General features: G+C 37.4%; 3 protein-coding genes across 7 annotated transcripts in view; 2 read left to right on the top strand and 1 right to left on the bottom strand.

Annotated features, from left to right (window-relative positions):
- Positions 1 to 3,910, top strand: part of LOC111434942 (probable calcium-binding protein CML20) — a 7,966-nt gene extending 4,056 nt beyond the window's left edge. The window contains exon 7 of the mRNA XM_023072271.1: positions 3,597 to 3,910. Within this exon, the coding sequence (XP_022928039.1) occupies positions 3,597 to 3,661 (65 nt within the window). The 3' untranslated portion in view covers positions 3,662 to 3,910. The remainder of the gene's footprint in view (positions 1 to 3,596) is intronic.
- A 199-nt stretch (positions 3,911 to 4,109) lies between these two features.
- On the bottom strand, positions 4,110 to 6,355 carry LOC111434939 (pentatricopeptide repeat-containing protein At3g50420). The gene has a single exon (XM_023072264.1). The coding sequence runs from the start codon at positions 6,331 to 6,333 to the stop codon at positions 4,237 to 4,239; it is 2,097 nt and encodes a 698-aa protein (XP_022928032.1). The 5' UTR covers positions 6,334 to 6,355; the 3' UTR covers positions 4,110 to 4,236.
- Positions 6,356 to 6,442: 87 nt separating this feature from the next.
- LOC111434940 lies at positions 6,443 to 19,601 on the top strand. 5 transcript variants are annotated; one of them, XM_023072267.1, is made up of 12 exons: positions 6,443 to 6,582; positions 6,695 to 6,757; positions 6,877 to 6,924; positions 7,034 to 7,132; positions 7,932 to 8,018; positions 8,105 to 8,713; positions 12,647 to 13,132; positions 16,995 to 17,056; positions 17,141 to 17,240; positions 17,370 to 17,449; positions 17,765 to 18,097; positions 19,071 to 19,601. In XM_023072267.1, exons 1-12 carry the CDS (start codon positions 6,514 to 6,516, stop codon positions 19,102 to 19,104), a joined length of 2,070 nt encoding a protein of 689 aa, XP_022928035.1. In that variant the 5' UTR covers positions 6,443 to 6,513; the 3' UTR covers positions 19,105 to 19,601. The 5 variants fall into 5 exon arrangements, with proteins under 5 accessions (XP_022928035.1, XP_022928033.1, XP_022928036.1 ...); XM_023072265.1 differs by having other exon boundaries at positions 6,877 to 6,930; XM_023072268.1 differs by lacking the exon at positions 7,932 to 8,018 and having other exon boundaries at positions 6,877 to 6,930.
- Positions 19,602 to 21,588: the final 1,987 nt, after the last annotated feature.

Genomic DNA, 21,588 nt, shown 5'->3' with positions numbered 1-21,588 from the left:
TAAAAAAAAAAAAAAAAAAAAAAACTGTGAGAAGAACTCCATTTTCCCTTGAAGAGATGATTGTTTACGTTCCTTCCAAGTGGTCAACAAAAATGACCGTTTAAGATGCATCCATTAGACTTTTCCGCCATCAGTAAATGGATGACCAATAAGCATTTATATAAGATTGCTGTTAGTGCTCTGAGGAAAAATCATTGACCATTTGAAGTCATGGCCAATTTCCTTCCAAAATCTGTTGCCATAAGAAAAAGTGATGAACAAATGGTCTTGTTATTCATGGGCTGTTGTACAGACCGTGCAACAATGAGGGGACAAGGCAATATAAAGTAACTGTTACTGCAATCTATCAAAAGTGTTCGATGGCTATGTGACTAAGCTCCCATAGGAAGAATTTGATCTACTTTGGGTAAAAATATGTCCATATTATGTAGGGGACAAGGGGTGGCTGTCGAGTTGTTATCAAGTTCAAGCAGCGTGGATTTTGTGGAAAAAATCCCTTATATGTTAAGTTTTCATGTCCAAATGTCCTTGGACATTGTTTAAGAGATCCATGAGACTAACCCATTCCTTAATTTCATCTTCAGTGAGATTTCTTCTCAAGCTATGGTTCCATCCATTGCCTTGTTCATTCCATGACCCGTGCATGGAGATATCTTTTATAAGCCATAGGGAATAAAGGCGTGAAAATTGTACCACAAAGGGCTGTTTATTCGCCCATCGATCATGCCAAAAGGATATGTTATTCCCATTTCCCTCTCAAGTTTAACCTTCTCCTTAATAAGGTTTGAATGATGCATAATGAATCTTTAATGCCCCTTTATGTTAGTTGGATAGCTGTCATTTGGCCACAAATTTATTGCGAATTTTTAGCCTCAATCAATTGTTGCCATAAAGCATCTTCTTCATGATTGTACATCTCCAAACCCATTTAGCTAAGAGAGCTTTATTTCTAGTCAAAGCTTGTAAGCCAATACCTCAATGAGAGGTGATTATTGTGACCTTTTCCCATTTAACAAGGTGAGTACCGGAGTTGGTCGAGCTTTCCTTCCAAAGGAAATTTTGGTGGTCTTTCAATAAGCAATGCAACCTTTGAAAATATCTTGAAGAGGGATAGATAATATGTGGGCCGGTTTGATAACGTGGTTTGTGTAAGTGTAAGGACACCCCCCCTTAGAATTGTGTGAGTGATTTCAGAAATGGTTGTCTTCTTGGAAAATGCTTATATTTATAAGGAGGAAGGCTCACTCTTATTCAAGTTTTTTTTGACTGGATTCCTGGTTATTTCTTGTCTTTGTTTAAGATTCCGGATGTGGTCTATAAGAATCTTGAAAGATTAATGAGAAATTTCCTGTGGAAGAGGTTGATAAGAAAGGTGGATCACATTTAGTTAAGTGGTAGGTGGTTTTAAATCCTATTGGCCTCGGGTTTGGGTATTGGGATTTGAGATAACGTAATGAGGCTCTTTTGTCTAGATAGATGGTTGTGGTGGTCCTTTACTGGGACTGACAGCCCTCACATCCCTCTAGGGCAACAGCAAAATTATCATCAATGGTTGCACTAGAGGGATGTTTAATTTGTTTATGATGGGTTCCCATTGCAAAATAGGAAGTCAGAGTCGTGACTCCTGGTCCTTTTTGTCTGATAAATTCCCTTTCAATCTCTATTTCTGTCAATAGACTTCTTCCATCCCCAGAAGCTCCTTAAAATTGGAGGTTTTCATCTTTTTTAGCATTCATAACATTCATAAGTCTGTGTAAATAGCTAGTATTCATATACCCTTCCTGTAGCCATCTGTTCTTACATTTCTGTTGGCTCGATATCTCTTCCTCGGTATCAAGAAAAAAAATTGTGCTTTTACAGATATTCTTTGTATTTCATGTTGTAGAAGCCAGTCACCCTATTTTTCCATGGTATCTAATAACGCAAGGTCAAACAAAAGCTAGTTTTTCAATGAGTTAATACAGTCAAACGTGGATTTGTTTCATTCCCGAGTACGTTTGAAGGCTTTTCATTTCTGTCCAAAGACTTGCCCAGGCCATCCCTGTTGGGGGTATCTGTCCACCATTTCTGTAGCAAAGGTTGAGAAGTATGATGCTCCGTCCACATCTTTCCGAACTGGAAAGGGCTGGCCCCATTTTGATGATCCCAACTGAAGAATGATGGGGTAATGATCGAATGTGTTGGGTCTATCTAACCTCTTTACTGAAGCCTGCATACTTTTCAAGAATAAGGAAAGAGTCAATAAGATTTAATGAGGGATTGTCTCTGAAGTTTAACCAAGTGGAGGGACCGTTTTGAAGGGGGAGGTCAATTAGATTGCAGCTATTAATGAAGTTGAATTTATACATACACCTTGTAGGAGGGCCACCACTTATTTCTCACAACTCCGTCAGGTGACATTGGGATCCCCTTCTAAAATCTAGTTTTCAAGGCAAAGGGCAGATAGGTCCTATAATTCTGGCCATATATCCCAGTTAACCCTACACTGAATCCATCAGCAATGGATGTTGCAAGGGTTAAAACTGGTTATGGAGAATTTTAACTGTTTTTTTTGTGTTTGGTGAAACTAATCGGATGTTAAAGGATACCATTTTCATCTACGTTGATTTATTAAATTTTATATATAGTAGCTATTCGGATTTGTCCTGAGAAATATGAGCTTCCAGCAATAAACTTCTAGAAATTCTCATCATATTTTTCTAGGTTTAGAATTGAAATTTATCACATACTAATTTACTTTCTTTTTTATTACCTGTGGTTTTGCTCAAAATGTAGTTGATAGTAAATGTTTTAACTGTTCAAACCATCCCAAACAATGTCTCAAAAAGACTTCTGCTTGGAAAATTTAGACGGGTAGAAACTGTCAAATTTTCAATTGAAATGAATAAAATGGCAAGGAGGTCTTTGAGTTTACCATGTTCATTGCTCTTTAGGATGTTCACCTTCGAATCATTTTTCCAGTGGTACTCATTCTGTTATCAATTCTAATTCAATGGCTTTTTGATAAGTTTATGTAGAATAAGGACGGTGGATATTAACATTTGGGCACCGTTTTATTAGTGTACACTGAGATTTATGAGCTTTTCTTTCTCCTTAGGAGACTACATTATTGTGTCTTTTAAATTAAAAAAAATGATTCACATTAGTTTTGTTTTCCTTTTCTTTTCTTTTCTTCTTTGTTTACCTTCCATTTAAATGCTTAAAATACGCAGTAGCAACGAAATTTGAATTTTGTTTGTACTAAATTCTGGCAATAGGCTTGTATTAATACTTCAATTTATCACTCTTGTAGTATTTGCTTTTGGACCAGATAAGTTAGATGTGTATTATTCTATGAAGGTTGTTGTTGGGTTAAAAGCAACTAATATCTGAAACATACGTCCTGTCTTTTTTACCTCGCTTCTTTATTTACTACTGCAATGGACCTGCTCATTTGATACCTAGCCACATGTCTCTAGGCTTCTCTATTTTGTACTTGATGGCAACTTATGTTAGTTTAATCACAAGTTTCCAATTTTATTCTCGTTTTTTTTAGATTTCTAGATATGTAGCTGGTTGTAGATGGAAGAAAAGTAAACTTGGATTTGTATCTGCAGATGATGGTGAAGTGAATGTTGACGAGTTCTTCAGAATGATGAGGAGGACGACATATGGATTCTAGAGTTCCAAGCAGAATGTGTAGCATCCACGCAATGCATGACTATGGCAATTACAGTTGTGAGAATATGAGACATGCCAAAATAGTATGGTTAGGATGTTTGCTTAGTGTAACTCGTTTTTTTTTTTTTGTATGTAAGATATATCATTTAAATTGCGGAGTTAATTTGAATATATTTTGTTATTACTATTTTGAATTTTGTGTAAATGCTAGTGATTGGCGGCATAGTGGAAGAACCATATTATTGAGAAAGGCAGTGAAGTAAAGAGGGAGCTGGTAAATATGTTCAAAAGCCATTTTGAGGAACGCACTGGAAGAGGCTGGTGTGATAGAAGTTTTGTATGGCGGGGTAAAATCATTTTGAGGGAACTACCTATTTTGTGAACTCACTATGGGTCGTTAAGTGTCTTCTAATTACTGGGCCACAAAAATCCCACCCAAAGCCATAAAAGACCAAAATTGAATGGTGGCATTATATGATTCTCCCCAACCTCTACATTTCAAAACTTAGCCCCTAACTTTTACCAGTTGGTATAAGAACACTAATAAATTTCAGTGTCTGAAATGCTCTCACTTGATTAAACTCCTATCCCACTTGATTCATCCATTTCTGCACCCATGTTTCCTCTCAGCCTAAGCAGCGTAACTCGAGCTTCATCAACCTCTGGATGTGACTGCAAACCACAAGAAAACGCTTGGATATGTTTCTTACTCTCAATCCAACTTAGACCAGGCTCCTTTCCCACCCTTGACTCTCTTATTCTTCTCCTCGTCTCTGCAACACCATCCCATTTCCCTGCTGCTGCATACAGATTCGACAGCAAGATGTGAGCTGCACTGTCTTCTGAATCTAATCCCAACACCCGATTTGCTGCACGAAGTCCCACTCTCAGATTTTTCTTAGCAACACACGAACTTAGCAGAGTTCTCCATAGCTCTGGATCACCATCTGCAAATGGTGATTTGATAATCATTTCCTCTGCTTCGTCCATTAACCCAGCTCGGCTTAACAAGCTAACCATGCAAGAATAGTGCTTACAATTTGGCATAATATTACTTTCCTTCATGTAGTTCCATAAAAACTTCCCTATTTCAACTGAGCTGCTGTGGTTGCAAGCCGAAAGTAAGGAAAGAAATGTTACTTGATCTGGCTCCACACCATGGTCTCGAAGCTCAAAGAACAGATTCAATGCCTCTTCCATATTCCCATGGTGGCTGTACCCTCCAAGAATGGAGTTCCAACACTTCAAATCCGGATATGGGATTTGAGAAAATACAAACTTAGCAGAACTCAAGTCACCATTTTTGGCATACATGTCGATTAGACTCCCAAGGACATAGGTTTCAGCTTCACACCCTGTTTTTATGGCCTGAGAATGAAACGTCTCCCCCTGTTTCAGAGTGGCAAGATCAGCACACAAACTCAAAGCCAAACTGAGTGAAAAACTGTCAGTTTCATGCCCAGCCTGATGCATTTGATGAAAGCATTTGATACCCTTTTCCCCTTCGCCCATTCTTGAGTACCCACTGATCATTTCAGTCCACAGAACAACATCCTTCATCGCAATACACCCAAAAACCCTCTCAGCAGCTTGCGATTCGCCGCTTCTAAATAACATGGACACGATGACACTGCTTACAAACACACTGCTTTCAAATCCATCCTTTATAACTTGAGCAACAAAAGACATTCCACTCCGAGGGCTGTCAATGGTGGAGATTACAGCTGCATAAGTATAATCGTCTGGTTTGGGAAGTGATGATTTCCGCAATTGTAAAAATAGCTTCATGGCCAACTCTTCTTCTTCATTCTCGGAACACCCTGAGATGATTGTGTTCCAAGTAACTAAATCTGGGTTTTCAATTCTGTTGAAGATCCAAAACGCCGTATGGGTATCCCCACAGTTGCAGTACAAATCCAACAGAACATTTTGCAGAGTTCTGTCAATTATGGCATTTGAGGTGATGATACGACCATGGACGAGTCGACCAAATTGCCAGTCTCCATTTCTACAACATATATTCAAAACCATTGAATACGTGAATTGAGTAGGAACCAGACCAATTCCCAGCATTTCATTGAACAGACGAAGCGCCTCGTTCAATTTATCGTTCTTCAAATTTCCGAAGATCATGGAATTCCAAGCCACAATATCCTTATTGATCGTCCACCGGAAAACTTTTCCAGCAGATTCCAAATCCAAGCAATGTGAGTAAGTCCCAATTAGCGCGGTTTGCACAGGAACATCATTAACGAACCCACGTTTCACTACTTGCGTATGAACCAAAGAGCCCCAAAGTCCATCTTCCATGGAAGAAGCTGCCTGCAACAAGCTCGTTAGAGTGGAGGCATTGGGTCGGAGAAATTCAAGCTCCATTTGCGAAAGCAGATTGAAAGCCAATGGAGCATGATCATGAGACCGAGAATAGGCCGCCATTAGAGCATTAAACGAAACGAGATTTCTCTGCGGCATTTTGTCGAACACTTTCTGTGACTCCCAAATTGTGCCACATCGCGCGTACATGGATACGATATTGTTGCAAATGTAAGGAGATAGAGACGAGGCGGTAGGTGCGGAGGTGAGGATCAGAGCGTGGAGCTGACGCGCCGCCTTCAGTGAGGCTACGGAAGTGCATTTTTGGACAAGCGCTGCTAAAGAAAGCGCTTCTGTCATGGTAAGACGAGCTCTTTTATTCTGGGCTTCAAAACGAGCGAAGGGTATTTTAATTTATAAGAAATATCATTTTCACCCCTCAAACATATCCTTTGCGCCAAATTCATTTCGTCTCGCAATTCGCCATGGAAACCGAATATTTCGAAGCCCCATAGATGAACTCATCGGCGGTGCCTACTAATGTCGCTCGGCGGTGAGAAGTGCTTGTGGCTTTGCCGGCTCGTCGATCATCGTCTTCGTCCTTTTGCAGTTAGGTTTCGCTGTCTCAATTGTTGCCATTTCTTTTTCTCGTTTACATCATTCGCCTCAAGTTTTCTGTGATTATCGTTGAAGAGGAGTTTTTCATTTTTTTGGTGAATAGGAAGATGGAGTGGTCTTGGAGAGCAAAGAGAAGGAAAAGGAACTGCTTATTGCGCTCTCTCATGTTTGCTTCGCTTTTCTTTTCTCTTTGTTTCTGTGACTCTGTTGTTGCTCTTTGATTTGGAACTTCTCAGTTTTCCATACAAGTTTGTTGCCTCATTTTGTTGTCTGTTCATTCATTAGGTCGTAACTGAAATTCAGCGCCGGGTTCAAGAAATTGATGGTGACTCTGTTAGTGTTGGTCTCTCTGTCTCTATCTCTGTCTCTCTGTCTCTCTGTCTCTCTCTCTCTCTCAGACACTTGCACTTTTCAGTAACTTCATTGATGTATTGTCGATCAGGAAGGGATTCAAATGTTGATTTCTCACGAGAAAAGCAGTGATGAGTGTGACCAATCTTTTGGGAGGCATCATTGTATGGCGAAGATTATCTCTGAATTGGTAATTTCTTACAATAAATATGGACTTAGGGAGGACCATAACATAGTTTTCGAGTTCTTTGTTCTCAATATTGCTTTTGCAGTCTATTAACTAAATGTTGATTTCTCGCGAGAAAAGCAGCGCTTATGCTCAGATGCAAAGTCATCATGCATAAACATTGATTTGTTCTGAACAGTTGTGACATGCATAAACTTGGGTGTATTGCTCTGCTCTTGTTCGTAACCTTGTAGAAAACGAAGCTATAAAGAGCCAAGCCAATGATGGAATTAACTAGCATATTTTAAGTTTAGTAAAGTATTTAGTTCTTTATGTACATACTTGTTTAATGCATAAAAATGGGAGTTTCTCCTCTTGTAGACAAAAAGAGTGTATTTTTGTTTGTACCTTGTTTCCGATGCTGCTGTGAAGTTAAATACAGGGTATGTAACGTTCTTATTTGCTCAAAGAACGCATTGTAATAGCAGAATTTTCAGGGATGTTTCTTTGACTTTTACTGGTTTTATGGACTCAATTTTGTTGACACCTTTCTGTAGGTGTAAATGTACCCACCCCTTTAGAGGTTACAGTCTTGCTTCTGTACTCTTCAATTGGAAATCTTTCTTGTGATTCTCTTTCTACTATGGAGATTTTCCTCCCTTGTTTCATTTATCAATGAGATTTATTTTGCTTCCCCGACAAGTAATCCTCTGGATAGTGTGGTATTCTATCTCTTAATTGTATTGTTAATCTAAGTCAACAACCCTTCCAAACTTCTTCTCTACTTCACCTCTAGGAAATTTACATTTCTCCTTATCTGCAGGTACTTTTACTAGCTTTTGCGAATCAGTATGTCAGACATCTTGTGGGCAATGTTCTTACAGCCGTTACAAAATTTGTGTTTCTAACTGTATGTTACTCTAGTCGTGTCTGAATTTTAGTCTATCACTATCACATAGGTTTTACGCTAATATTTCAACCTGTTTAATTATGCAGGGAAGCACAAGACACTGGTATGAATTGGTTCACTCATTATGTTTTTGCATGGAGTTGGTGCTTGCCAGATTCATATCTTCTCCTGCACCCTCAATCACTGGGTCTGAAAATTTAGACTGTTATTTATCGACCTTAAGTAATATCTTACTACCTAAGCTGAAAAATTCCAATTTGTCCACAGTTGCTGGCATTATTCAAGTTTTGCGAAATACCTTGAAATTCTTGAAGCAAGAGCAGAGTGATCTTGTTGCAGTGTTCTTTGATTCTGTTAATTCTTGTCTTTCAAAGATTCCTTGGAATTTATTGGGTAAGATCCTCACTGAGGAAAGTTTTAACATTGTAGAAGTCCAGAGCAATGATGACTCATGTCACAGTACTTTGCATCGGAAGCAAGGATTAAAATTTCTGTTCCTAGGACATTTTGTTCAATTTCTATGTTCCTTGGCTGAGCCAAGTGACTTTGAGGAAGCTTCAGGTGGTTCGCTTACGACTCACCCCCTACTTGGTACAATTGTCAACCTGATTCCAAACCTTTTTGATTGGTGCCTCAACTACCAAGTAGATCACTTTGATGGGTGCTTGTCCCGATATTTCAGTCACAAGTTGTTGGTATAAATCTCTCCTTGCACTTGCCCTCCCCAGAATATACATTGGACTAGTTTTTTTTTATATAAGGTCAATACAGTTAGAATACCTGTTGGCTAGCTAGATTATTCAAATAGGTTCTTATTGTCGTCAATTATTTATTTGGTCGTATTTAATAAGTTTGATTCTCATCGGTGGCGAAGGTATCTAATTTTAACATACAAGGAGCATGTGTTGTTAGTGAAAGTTAAGATTCTATTTAAGGTACTACTTGCCTGGAACGTGTGTTTTATTGGAAGTTAAGGAACCATACATTTTTATTATAGTTCTGATTCATTTTTTAATTTTTTAGCTTTTTATTTTATTTTCTTAAAGTTACTACTGCCTAAGTTTGCCAATAATAGCAAACTTCATATATTTCTAATCTTCTTTTCTTCTTTTTGATTTTTAATCCTTAATCTAGTTAAATCTACACATTTAAATTAACTTTCGTACTTGGTTTAATATTCTCAATGTTTGTGCTAAATGAATCTTAATTGGACTGAGGATTTTACCATTGGTTTCAATTTCAATGTAAGATATTCTGCTGTCTATATCCTGCCATTTACAGTGTTGTATAACTATTTTGTTTCTGCTTCCACATCTTTGGGTTTTGTGGAAGGGCAGTTCAAGTGTCTGAGTTATCATGTTCAAGTCAACATGTCTTGATACCGATCTATCATGTTCTGTATTTCTATAGGGATCAATTCAGTCGAGTTCCCCACTTCGACCATAGGAATGGCCATGAAGGTGGGTTCATTATAAGTGAAGCCTCACTTTTGCTGGAGGGTTGATATCATCTTCACCCTTTCTGGTTGCTTGATGTTCATTTGGACAATTGTGGGGCTGGACCCGTGATGACCAAGCATTTGGCAAAGGGCATGGGGACAACTTCGTGTTCAAATAGGAACTTCATCCCTAATACGACATCGAAGTCATTCATCTAAATGATCTCAGAGTCCATTTGCCCACTCCAAGTTCCTAGTTTGATGAGGATCTTCTTTGCCACTTCCAAAATTGGTAGGGCTGCCAAGTTGATGTCTTTTATTTTCCCGAGTCTCAGTGCCAGTTAATATTCAAGCGTTCGGCTTCGGTCTTTGTCATAAAGTTGTGGGTGATCCTAGAGTTGACTACGGTGCTCTTGGTCACTCTGTGGTTAACCCATGCTTCCACGTACATCATGCCCCTTTCGATCGGCTCCTTTGACTCCCCTACTTTCTTTTGAAGAGCAGATAGAAACTTTAGAGCCCCATACAGGGGTTGTCAATGTTTTTAGATGAAGATCTTTCTGTCTCCTCTATTTCGAGTCTGGCTTCCGACTCCATTCCTGTGGCTTGGAAGGCCTGGAGGGCTGCCCACTTGGGGCACTCATACACCCTATGGGTCCCCTTGCAAATGAAGTAGGGTGGGGGCCGACTGAGTGATTTGGGTGGTAGAGTCCTCACCCAAAATTTCCACTCTTTTGTTGTGGGGGTCTATGATCTTCTCATCCCGTTCTATCGCCTTCCCCACTTTTGGGTGAGATCGGCTTGTTGTTCTTGTTGCCTTCAATTTAGGAGGGTTGGTTCTGTCTCACATCTTGAGATTGTTCATTGCTCTGTTCAAATAACCATTGTGCTGCAGCATAAGCTGAGGAGAGGTCTTGCACTCGTTGTTCATATACCTTTGATTTTTCCCACGACTTCAATCCCTCGAGAAAATAGAAGACCTTGTCTTTCTCAGACATATCGCGAATATTCAACATTAGCACAAGAAATTGCTTGACATATTCTCGGACATTCCCTATGTGTGTCAACTTTCTCCTAACCAATATTTCGACTTTCTCTGTAAAGAATTGTAAGCGGAGTTCTTGCTTCAATCTTTCCCATGTATCTACAATGCAACGACCGTCTTGGATATCCATATACTTTGACCACCACCATAGTTTTGCATCTTCAGCCAGATGCATCATCACCAATGTGACTTTTGATTCCTCTGTCATAGTGTTCCTGGCACGGAAGTATTGCTCAAGGTCGAAGATGCATCCCAAACCCCACGGAAGGGTTTGGGCTCTGGAACTTTAACTTTATTCAATTGTACTGCCTCTGTAGGAGTTTGGTTCCCCACTGCTCTTATGGTAAGATTTAGTTTGGCGCATAGGTTTGGCACTTTTGCCCCGACCATGTTGAGGGCCGCTTTCACGTCTTCAGAGAGTCCGTTGAGCATCTGAACGACCGCTTTCTGGGAGCTGTCCATGAACGACCACTTTCTGGGAGCTGTCCATGAACGACCACTTTCTGGGAGCTGTCCAAACCATTGACACGCTCTTTTATTTGGGCAACAGAGCCCGTCAAGCTATCCCCTCGCTCGAAGCCACCAACTCTCGTGGCTATCTCTTCTAGGGTGTCAACCCTGAACATCAGTTCCTGAATAGGCATCCCATCAAGACAAATAGCTACTATATCAATCCAATCTTCCATCAAGACAACCAGCTCCTTCACATGCTCATCCTCGTAACGAAGATTGTCGAGGACTTCTTGTAGATAGAGCATTTGCTCTTCGATGTCGACCGGTCGGTTGGCGTGAGACATGTTAAATTGCTTTGTCATGGACATGTTTACTGAAACGTTTCTTGGAACCAATTTGGCTCTGATACCAACGGTCACAATCACATTTTCTTTTGACATTTGCAAGTGATTGTGCGACACTCACCCTCGCTACTGAGTGAGTTAGCCAATTCGAATTCGAGTCATCGTTGGCTGGAAGATGTATACCCAAGCCTTTGGCCCCGCTTTGAGAAGAGGGTTTTAGAAAATGGGGTAGAGAGATTTTCGAAAGAGAGTTTGAAAGTAATGACAAAAGCAAGGGTGAAAGTAATGTTATAGACTAGCAAACAAGAAAGGCAACGCAACAGCTTAGATAGCATACAACTCTGGGTAGGAAAAATTGACGACCAGTCACATCCCCCTATAGTACATTATGAGGCATTTCAAGTCTACTAAGCAAAGATATGATTTTGTCGAAATGTCATACTCCTAGAAAATACAATAATGAACCTATACATCAAGAAAGCGAAAAGTAGCACATATGAGGGGTTTGGCATGCAGCCACGGGCAATACTCCATGGACAAGCATGACCGTGACACTCAACAACTTATTTATGTAGTTCAGCCACACTCTCGGTCATAGTTTCAGCTCCTTGACTGAAATCAACAGTTGAAGGGACGTTAGCTAGATCAACCATAAGTCTAGGGAGTTAGTTTGGTATCTACAATCTCAAATGGTGGCTTTCCTATGGACCGGTTTCATATGGCTGTAAGCAAGTTCTGCTTGAGTCAACGTGAGATCCCCATTGCTTAGGCTTTCTCCAACCAAACACCAAATGAGATTCCCTAAAATTCGGTGTTGGTAACTTTAGTTCTCCATGAGGAGAATGGGTTGTATTTAGATGTGGAAAGGATTTGTTTCTTCTATTATTCATCCCCTCTTGGAAAGTTATTCGTAGCTTTTTCAATAATGATCTCTTTTTGTCTCTCCTCCCCCACCCCAACTCTTCTTCATATATATATATATAGATATATATACATATATATAGATATATATACATATATATAGATATATATACATATATATAGATATATATACATATATATATATATACATATATATATATATACATATATATATATACATATATATATATATATATATATATATATATATATATATATTTATATACATACTTGTGCTTAATAATTTATTTCTTGTTGCTAATTGCATCTTGTTAATTTGAATATATCTGCCGGATCATATGCCCCACCAAAATATAAGGAACTGAAAATCTTAATTTTTACAAATTGCTGATGTTATGCTGCTCGTGAGTGACACAAGGTTTAATTCTGAGTGGTTCACTAAGTTAAGTAATTCTTCATTTTTCAGATATTAATGATCAGGCTTAGTTTCAGTTGCCATCTTCAATGTTCCACTCTTGTTCTATGGTTGCAACTTTGCAGAAATCGTTTCCAAAATCTCTTGCTGCTTCCAAAGCTTGAGCTGGAATCTTCCTCCGACACTTCTCTTGAAGATTCTCCATTGACCGTGAGCTATTTTGGTGAAGAACGTAGTCCATGTTCCATGCATCTACGAAGACTGGCTATTTTTCTTTTCCTCAGGTGTTCCTTAAGCTTCATATGTAAACAACCTACTGAAAAGTATGATGCATCTATAGCTCTAAAATCTCAGTTGATGTGCACTACAAATTTGGAAAGTAAATGTGATGGCTGCAATTGTAGCAAGAAAGCTATACTGGAGCTATATAAGTGGCTTCAGGGGAACCTTCCAACAAATAATTTTTTGGATACTAAAATGTATGCAACAAACTGCATCAAGTTCGCGTCATCATTTCTCCAGCTATATATGCATGAGGTTTGTACATTTTCTTCTCTGTTCTTCACTATGTCATATAAAGCTTTACACAATAACTATTTTGTGCTTTATCTTCTATTTTATGGATGTACATTTTTCTTTGCATTGTTCCAATCGATAGGGCTTGGGCTTTCTGGTGCAAGTGATTTGTACATTTTTCTCTTGATGTTTCTGGTAAAAGACAACAAAGTAGAGATAAGATACTAGTATGTTTTAAGCTCTATTAAACTAGATCTACAGTAATGTTTATATTTTTCCCGTGGATTCACCTCATGAATATTTCTCTAATAAATGGGGTGCTAGGTCCTTGCTTTGTCCTTTACATTTATTAGTATTCTATTCAATATGAAAAGTCGTGTTGGAAATGCTGGTTTTCCATATTTGAAGCAGGGTGATGTTTAGATCAATGTTTAAGATATATGTGTTTTAAATTTTTAATTGTTTTTCATTTACTGTATACTTAATACTTTTATGTAATATTGTCAATTGAAGATTGATTTGATTTGTATTGGACACAAAAAGTAGATGCAACTTGGAAACTAGATCATTATTTAATTATGTACCTCAAACTGTTAGAATTGAACCTATCCAATCTAGAAGATCATTAGAAGTATTCCTACATGGAAACTCTTGTACGAGGAAAAACACACAATGTTTCTATCTTCTACTTTAAAGAATGTATCTGAGATGGCTAAAGGAGAATCTCATAGAATAATTATTAGCTGTTTGTTTGGTTGCTCTTTTTAGTTAGAGGCCAACATCTATGATGATCAACGTGGGTGGAGTCACTTGTGCTAAACACTTCCCATGGAGCATGCCTTCTCTCTGGAAACCAACCATGGCTACTCTTCTTTTTATCTTTTTGTTGAATTTTGTTCACCTTTTGGTTGCTTTTCACACTCAAGTGATGAAGAAAATTTCATATTTTCCTAAATATGGCTAAAATATTCGTTTCTAAGTCATTAGTTTTTTTATAGAGAAAATAATAATTTAACAAATAAAGGGCATGCCAGCACGTATGTAGATATGTGATATACATATGTTGATTGTATATTTCATTGCACTCAACTGCAGCATCTTTTCCTTTCCTTTAAGTTTATATAGTTAAAAGAAATGGATTTTCATCTCAGTAATTTATGTTTTGTTATTGTATATTTCACTTTCTAAAAAATACTTAATCATATTGTTCGGTTTTCACACTTCATTCAAGCAAAACACAAAATGCCTTTTGTATGCCTTTTATTCCCCTAGAAGTATAAGATTCATGAAATTTATTGCCTTAAACATCTAAGCCACCAGAGTTTTTAAGGTGGGATGAAGAAGTACTAATGAGTTATTGGAAACATTAGTCATTAATTACTTGATATTTTAGAGTTTAAACTCATGGAAAGTACAGTTAACCTAAGTGATAATGAGAAATTAACGTTTTTGGTTATTTAGTGAGGTTGTGCTCTAATTTGGGATTAAATAGTTTTTAATACTATGGCAAAATTATTGTTTTAGGTCAAGCAGAGACTGGAGCTATTATGCCCCGAACATACCTCACTCGTAGTAGTTGTGAGTGGTTATTTTGAGTGCTGAAAATATCTACGATTATGTTGATTCAAATGATTTAATTATTGAGAACTATGGCAACTTCGAGAAATTAATGTTTGTTTTGTAAATTATTTATCTATTGAAAGCAATCAATATTTTTAATTAAGAAGTGCATGATTTATGTTTGCTAAATTGAAATTTTGATTTAATGCCATGAAATTTCGAAGAATTTATGACTTGGTATGATTTTTTCAGAAGTTTCTATGTGATTGTATGATTTTAGTTGGAATTGTCGTTTTTGACATGTTTGAGATATTCTTTGACTATTTGAGAATTTAGGAATGTATCATTGTTTGAGAAATTGAGAAATTCTAAACTCGAGAGCTACATGTCAAAACTCACGCCAGAACTCTGACTTCTAAGGTTATGGCCTAGGGCCCTTCTGGGCCCTTGTCAAGCTTGTCTCTAATACTCATGACGACGACATTGTCTCTAATCTTGCTTATGTCTCAGCTTGGCTTTCATGCACACTCTTCTTGGTGTGTTGGGCGATGCACTGTGCTCTTCGGTGATAACATGACACTTGCATATTCTGACTGATTGCATATAGGGGACATAAGCTACTCTCTTCTTAGTACAATTGTAACATTCACCCCACTTAGATTAGTCATCATTCTCAATGACTTTCTCGGGGGCACAATCACATCGTGAATTTTGACATTGTGTGTGTTGAGTTTTTCAATGCCAATATGACCGGAGATTTGGACACATATTTGGTGATGGTTTTACAACTTTGTGCTTACATTTTCAATATATTACTTTCTATGTTTTATTTATCTCGGGTTCTAAAATTGTTCATGATTTGCCTTGTTTTACAGAGTTTTGAATTTCAATTTAGAATGATGGTAATTGTCTTGAATTTTTTTTTCATGAATCCTGACCACTCTGCTGGGCTTTTAGCTCATTCTTTTATTATTGAAATCTTGTTTATACAACTAGAGTGGCTAACATATTTTGATGATCTTGTATATAATTCCTTTAGATTGATGATTGATTATAGGATTCGGGCCTAGATGTTTTTCCTGATTAAAATCTGGGCTTTGTGATTTTAAATTTCTGAAGCAAAGTTTGACTGATGTTGGTGAGGCGCACACGGTTGTAGTATTGAAATTGGATTGTTTTGGTAGTGTTTATACAGTTTCCTTGCGGTTGTGTTTTATCCATTTTCAAACGGCACTGTCAAAATTTTTATGGATTTTGTTTCAGCAAGGTTTTGTTAGCCACCAATTGTATTAAAAAAGATGTTTAGCTTTTCTAAGTTTGACAATAGGTTCCATAGTTTAACTGAGATCTATTGTCAGTACGCCATGTTCTAGGTTGGGTAGGGTAACCTAGGGCGGGTTCTGTCATTAGAGGTCGTGGGCTTGAGAGAATATATGGGAGGGCTGGGCAGTGTTGGGCAATGTGTTAATTATGCAATCACTAAGATGTTTCATTTGAATATTCATCCGCTAGAAACGAATGTGAGTTTGGAGACACATCATGGATACACAAAAGCATGCCAAGTGTCGGGATCATACGACTTCATATATGAGTCCGACAGACTCATCTGTCATCCCAAGTTGCTCACTGCTTTTTCATATTATTAGTTTAGGTTCTGTTTCAGAATAGATCAAGGGTCGTCTCAGACCCAAAGCCAAAATGCCCAACTGAGAGAATGTATATAATGGAGTTGTATTGGTTTGCTTTCTAGCCAGCTTGTTCTGGCATACAAGTAGATATGAACTTGAACAGGGAATTGTATCACATTTGGAATCTTTTGAATAGGCATAATACTTGTCTTGACCACTTGATTTTTCGACAGTATTCATTTTTTAATCAGTCCTAGATTTCAGAAATATGTTAGTTTATGCACGCAGTGGGTTGCGTACTAATATTTTCTTTTGAAATGAATCTTCTAAAAGTAATTTGGGTGATATCACTCTGGAAAAGTTGATGCTTCCTGGGTGATTGGTTAACATATTAGTTTATGGGAAGGTGGTGATCTCAAGGTGAAACCTTTTGAGTAATTAACAGAAAAAAATAATTTGCAATTTGATGTTTTTAATTGAGAAAATTTGAATGTGCTTTTCATTTTAGCAGTGATATAGTTAAATTTACGAGAAGATTATTTGATAAGGACAATTATAAGAACAACATGACCGTGTTACTTGTGATACCGTCTAAGTTGTAACTGGTGTTTCTTTCTTATAATTAAACCTTTTATTGGAAAGAAAAACATATTCAAAGAACTTATGTCTAATAATTTTATTATCTTGAACTCTAGGATGATTTACTATTCAAAGTGTTGTTGCAACTTCTTCCTCTGCCTTCTCGTTCAGGGCCATGGTTAGTAATAATCCGTTTGGTTTATCTTATATTTTGTCAACTACTGCTTGCAGCATATTTAAGATGGTCATTGCTTGTATTTAGGTCTTGTGAAGGACCATCCCAGGATGTGGAGGAAGATATACTTTTTCATGTTTCAAACTTCTTTTATCCTCAGCACATGTTCCACATTTTTCTTAAGGAGGTAAGAAACATTACTTCAGATAGGACATACCCTCCACCCATGTTTCAATTCCCTCAATGCCCTATTCGCTTTGGTTGCTTCTATTTCCTTGAACTGCAGACATTGTTTGACTTATGTCTCTATTTGCAGTTAAACTATGATCATGAAATGCTCTTAGATTACCTCATGTCAAAAGATTCAGGAACGTATTGTTTGGAATATCTCCTGAGGTATGCGTTGTTTTAAAATAATATAATAATTTCCTTGGGTGTGCCCTACTGCTTTGGTAACTTGTTAAAATTTACATCAGAAGCACGGTTGACATCTAATTAACATGGAGCCGATAACTTTCTTGCTCTTTGTCTGCAATATTACCGTCTAAGCTTTTATTTTCTGATCTATCAGTAAGTTTTTATTATGTGGTAGTGAATGGTAATTGGTGCCTCAGAACATGGCTCTTTCACAGTGCTGGTTTTATGCACCTGATGTTACTGGGCATCGTACCTTCCCTTCCTGATACTTGCCTCAAATTTTCCTTTTTGTAGATGTTTGCATATAATAAATGACTCCAGGCATGCACCAGAGGATTTATCAACGGAGTGGGATGTTACAACTCACTCTTCATGCAAGAGAAGAAAAGTTTTGCTGGATAGCTCAACTATTCCAGACGAGCTGTTGTCTAGTTCACCCAATCAAAGAAATGGAACTCTTCTATCTTCTGTGGACGCTAAAAATTGCGATTATAGCTACAAGCCTCAAAGATTTTGGGTAAAAGCCCTCAAGAAATCTAAAAATTGTCTGCAGTCGCTGAAAAGATCCTTGGAAAATCTTCATAGAGAGGATCTCTTTCCATACAATCCCGAAGTGCTCATAAAACGGTACGCAAATCTGCACATTGTTTCACTGAGTAATAAGATTTGCACTGTGGTTTTAATATTTTATCAGAAAATTTCTGTTTGTGTTGATTAATTTATATCATCTCTTTTGATGTATCCTGGAAATCTGTGAATAGTTTTTCTACAGGGTATGTTATCAAACCCATTTAGCTAAATAAGGCACTCTTGCCCATCACTAAAATTATGAAGGATTCTGGTTATAAGAAATTTTGTCATGGGGCATCTGATTCAGGCTGTGTGAGGTTTCTTGGTATCAAGAAAGAATTTTGTTTATACTGGTTGTATAGTTGTTTCTTGTCAATTAAAAGATCTTTTCCTAATTAGACTTGAGGTTTCGGAAAGAATGTGCCCAACCGTTATTGATTCTTCTGGCCTCAAGTTGATCTAAGCGCTATTGAATCCAAAAATATGTGGAGTTCTAATCCTACCTTCAAACATATTTGTAAGGTATGTCGAGTTTTCTTCAGAATTGGGTTGGAACTTGGAAGGGTACTCTTACATAAGAAACTTGAATCTGTAATGGAATGAAAGAACCTTTTCTGAAATTTAAGAAAAGAAAGGTCTCATTTGTCTGGAAGGAGGAATTTGGGCGTGTAACAGTCTAAGTCCAAGTCCACCGCAGGCAGATATTGTCCGTTTTGGCCTATTACGTATTGCCGTCAGCCTCACGGTTTTAAAACGCGTCTACTACGAAAAGGTATCCAGACCTTTAGAAAGAATGCTTCCGTTCTCCTCTCCAATCGGTGTGAGATCTCATAAAAGGTTTAGGTTGAATATCAGTCCGTTGGAGTCAATTATTTGTGGGTACAAACTGAAACCGACCTATTGATCTCACTTGGAAACCAAAGAAAATGAAATTGACCATTTGACTGGTGGTATGGTTGGTTTAGTTTCATCTGAAATCAAGTTTTCTTTTGACTGGAGTTGTATAAGTTTGTCTTCTTTTTACACGCAGTTTGACGAAATTTCTGGAGCTTCCCATGGAGTAATAAAGGAATTGGGAGGCATCAGCCCCATCCAGAGGTCCTCTTGTTGAAGCATGGAGTTCCAATTTTGATTTAGCTCCAACTTTGCTTCAAGCTTGGACGATTCTGTTAGTCCAAAAGCGTCATCTTCGAGCCCTTCAAATATCTTCCTTTCTCAAATACTATGAATGAAGCTACTAATCAATTGAGTTATATTGAAGTTAGTTATTCTTTGTATGTGTGGAATATTGAAGGCCTTCAGACCTGGAGCCATTCGAAGTCATATCATCAATTGAGGTAATGTAAATGTAGTGTATTTTTTCATTCAGAAATGCTTCTGCTCCAATGATAGCAGACGAGAAAACACGTTAAGTTGTCTCCTGTAGCTTATAGAAAGAACACATTCTTACTGATGCAGAAGTTAAGAGTAGGCACCACCCATTTTGTATGTATTAATTTAAGACGTAGTCGATTAAAAGAAAAAAATGATTGTATAATGATTCATTGATTCTTTTAACGCCTCCTAATTTTCTTTTCCTAAATTAGTGATGTTACATGCATGCTTTAAAATACATGCGTAATCTCGTAATAAATACTTTTAAAATAAGGTCATGGACTTACATTTAAATTAATTAATTGGTACTAACATTAAAAATAATAATAATAATAATACGTAACATCTTATAATTTAATAAATAAATCAAATCAAATTGGAAACTAAAAATATAGTGGATTTTGGAAATTGAGAACTAAATAGAAAATGGACCTAAAGATTCAAGGAAGTATTTTTTATCCATATTATTCTTATAAATAAACTTTACGTGCGATCCAAAATATATAAGATGGATACAGATGAAGAAGTGACTTGGCAATTTGGTAATGCATTCATTCTAAACGAAGTAATTGGCTAATGGATATGTCCGCGGCACATGGCTGTGCTGCTACGAACCAAGTGAACAACCAACAATTTTACTTTTGTGCGATACCTACTCTCATCCTCATCCTCTAATAAGTCAGCTAACTTAAATTTGGGTCGCTATTAACATAGATGATATATGCTCAAGTCTCCAATCCTAGATAAAGTTCTAGAAAATGTTTGAAAATCGATCTTAAAAAATAATGTTATAGGCTAGCAAGCAAATAAGCAACAACCACAATTTGATAGTGTATAGCTTGAGTAGGAAGAATTGATAATTAGTCACATACTCCCGTCGTACATTTTGAGGTATTTTAGTCCTGATAAATACAGACATGATTTTGACAATTGATTATATACCCTTGGATTGACATAAAAGATATAATAAAGATTTAACGAACATGAAAGGAAGTAAAAAGGATTTAGAACGAGTATACAGTCCTAGACAACACGCCTTAGACAAGTGATCATTAACACAACTCATAATGTATTACGGACGTGGAAATGACTTTATGTTCGAGTAAGAAATCCATCTCTAACATGATGTTGAAGTCATCCATCTTGATAATCACAAAATTGGTCTATCCACTCCAAGTCTTTATCTTGATTGGAGTTCTCTTTGCAACTTCTAAGATGTGTTGGGCTACCAAATTGACAACTTTCATCTTTCATGTATCTCGATACTAAAGAATGTTCAAGCGTTTCGCTTCGGTCTCCGACATGTTGTGGGTGGCTCCAGAGTCAACCCTAGTACTCTTGGCCGATCTGTGGTTAACCTAAGCTTCAATATACATAAAACTCCGCTCCGTTGGCAATTTTGTCTCTCCCACTTTCTTCTGGAGAGTAGATAAATACTTTAGGGCCCCATGCGAGAAATTTACAATGTTTTCGACTAGCGGTGTTTCAATTTTCATCGTCTCGTAATTAGCTTTTAAATTCGTTCTAAATTTGGCTTAGAAGATATGAAGTGTCGACTTTTATGGACATTCAGATTCTCCATGAGTCCCTTGCATATGAAGCAAGTAGAGCCCTTGAATGTAACTGTTCTTTTGTTATGAATTTTTACTAGAGAAGGACTCACACTCCCCCCCTCCAGGTCACCGTCTCTATCTTTGGGGAAGTTAGATATGTAATTTATATTACCTCAACTTACGGAAGTCTAATTTTGCCTCATATCTCGGAATTGGTTGTTGCTAAGGTGAAATAGTCATTTGATTTTAACATAGATTATAGAAGAGTCTTAAACTCTTAGTTAGTAGAGTATGGTCTTCACCCAAGACTTCAGCCCCTCGAAAAAACTGAAGATCTTATCTTTCTTGGACATATACAGAATATTCAATATCAATCCAAAAAAAATGTTGATGTAGTCTCAACAAGTTTTTTTTTGTATGCCTTAATTCCCTCAACTTTCTTCCGGTTATTTTCTCAAAATTCTCTTAGAAGAACCGCAAGCAGAGTTCTTGTTTTGAGCTCTTTCAAGTGTCTACGATATATCAACCATCTTGAATGTCTATGTACTTAAATCTTCACAACTTTGCATCATTAGGTAGATATATTGTTGCCAATGTGACATTCGTTTTCCTCTACCACGA

The sequence above is a fragment of the Cucurbita moschata genome, unplaced genomic scaffold (assembly GCF_002738365.1).
Source record: "Cucurbita moschata cultivar Rifu unplaced genomic scaffold, Cmos_1.0 Cmo_Scf00047, whole genome shotgun sequence".
Classification (NCBI taxonomy): domain Eukaryota; kingdom Viridiplantae; phylum Streptophyta; class Magnoliopsida; order Cucurbitales; family Cucurbitaceae; genus Cucurbita; species Cucurbita moschata.
This window is presented reverse-complemented; position numbering and strand designations above follow the sequence as displayed.

Coding starts and splice junctions, on each gene's coding strand:
- LOC111434939 (XM_023072264.1), bottom strand. CDS start 6,333: ATGACAGAAGCGCTTTCTTTAGCAGCGCTTGTCCAAAAATGCACTTCC.
- LOC111434940 (XM_023072265.1), top strand. CDS start 6,514: ATGTCGCTCGGCGGTGAGAAGTGCTTGTGGCTTTGCCGGCTCGTCGAT. Junction 6,583..6,694: donor ATCGTCTTCGTCCTTTTGCA/GTTAGGTTTCGC, acceptor TTTGGTGAATAG/GAAGATGGAGTGGTCTTGGA. Junction 18,098..19,070: donor CCCGAAGTGCTCATAAAACG/GTACGCAAATCT, acceptor TTTTACACGCAG/TTTGACGAAATTTCTGGAGC.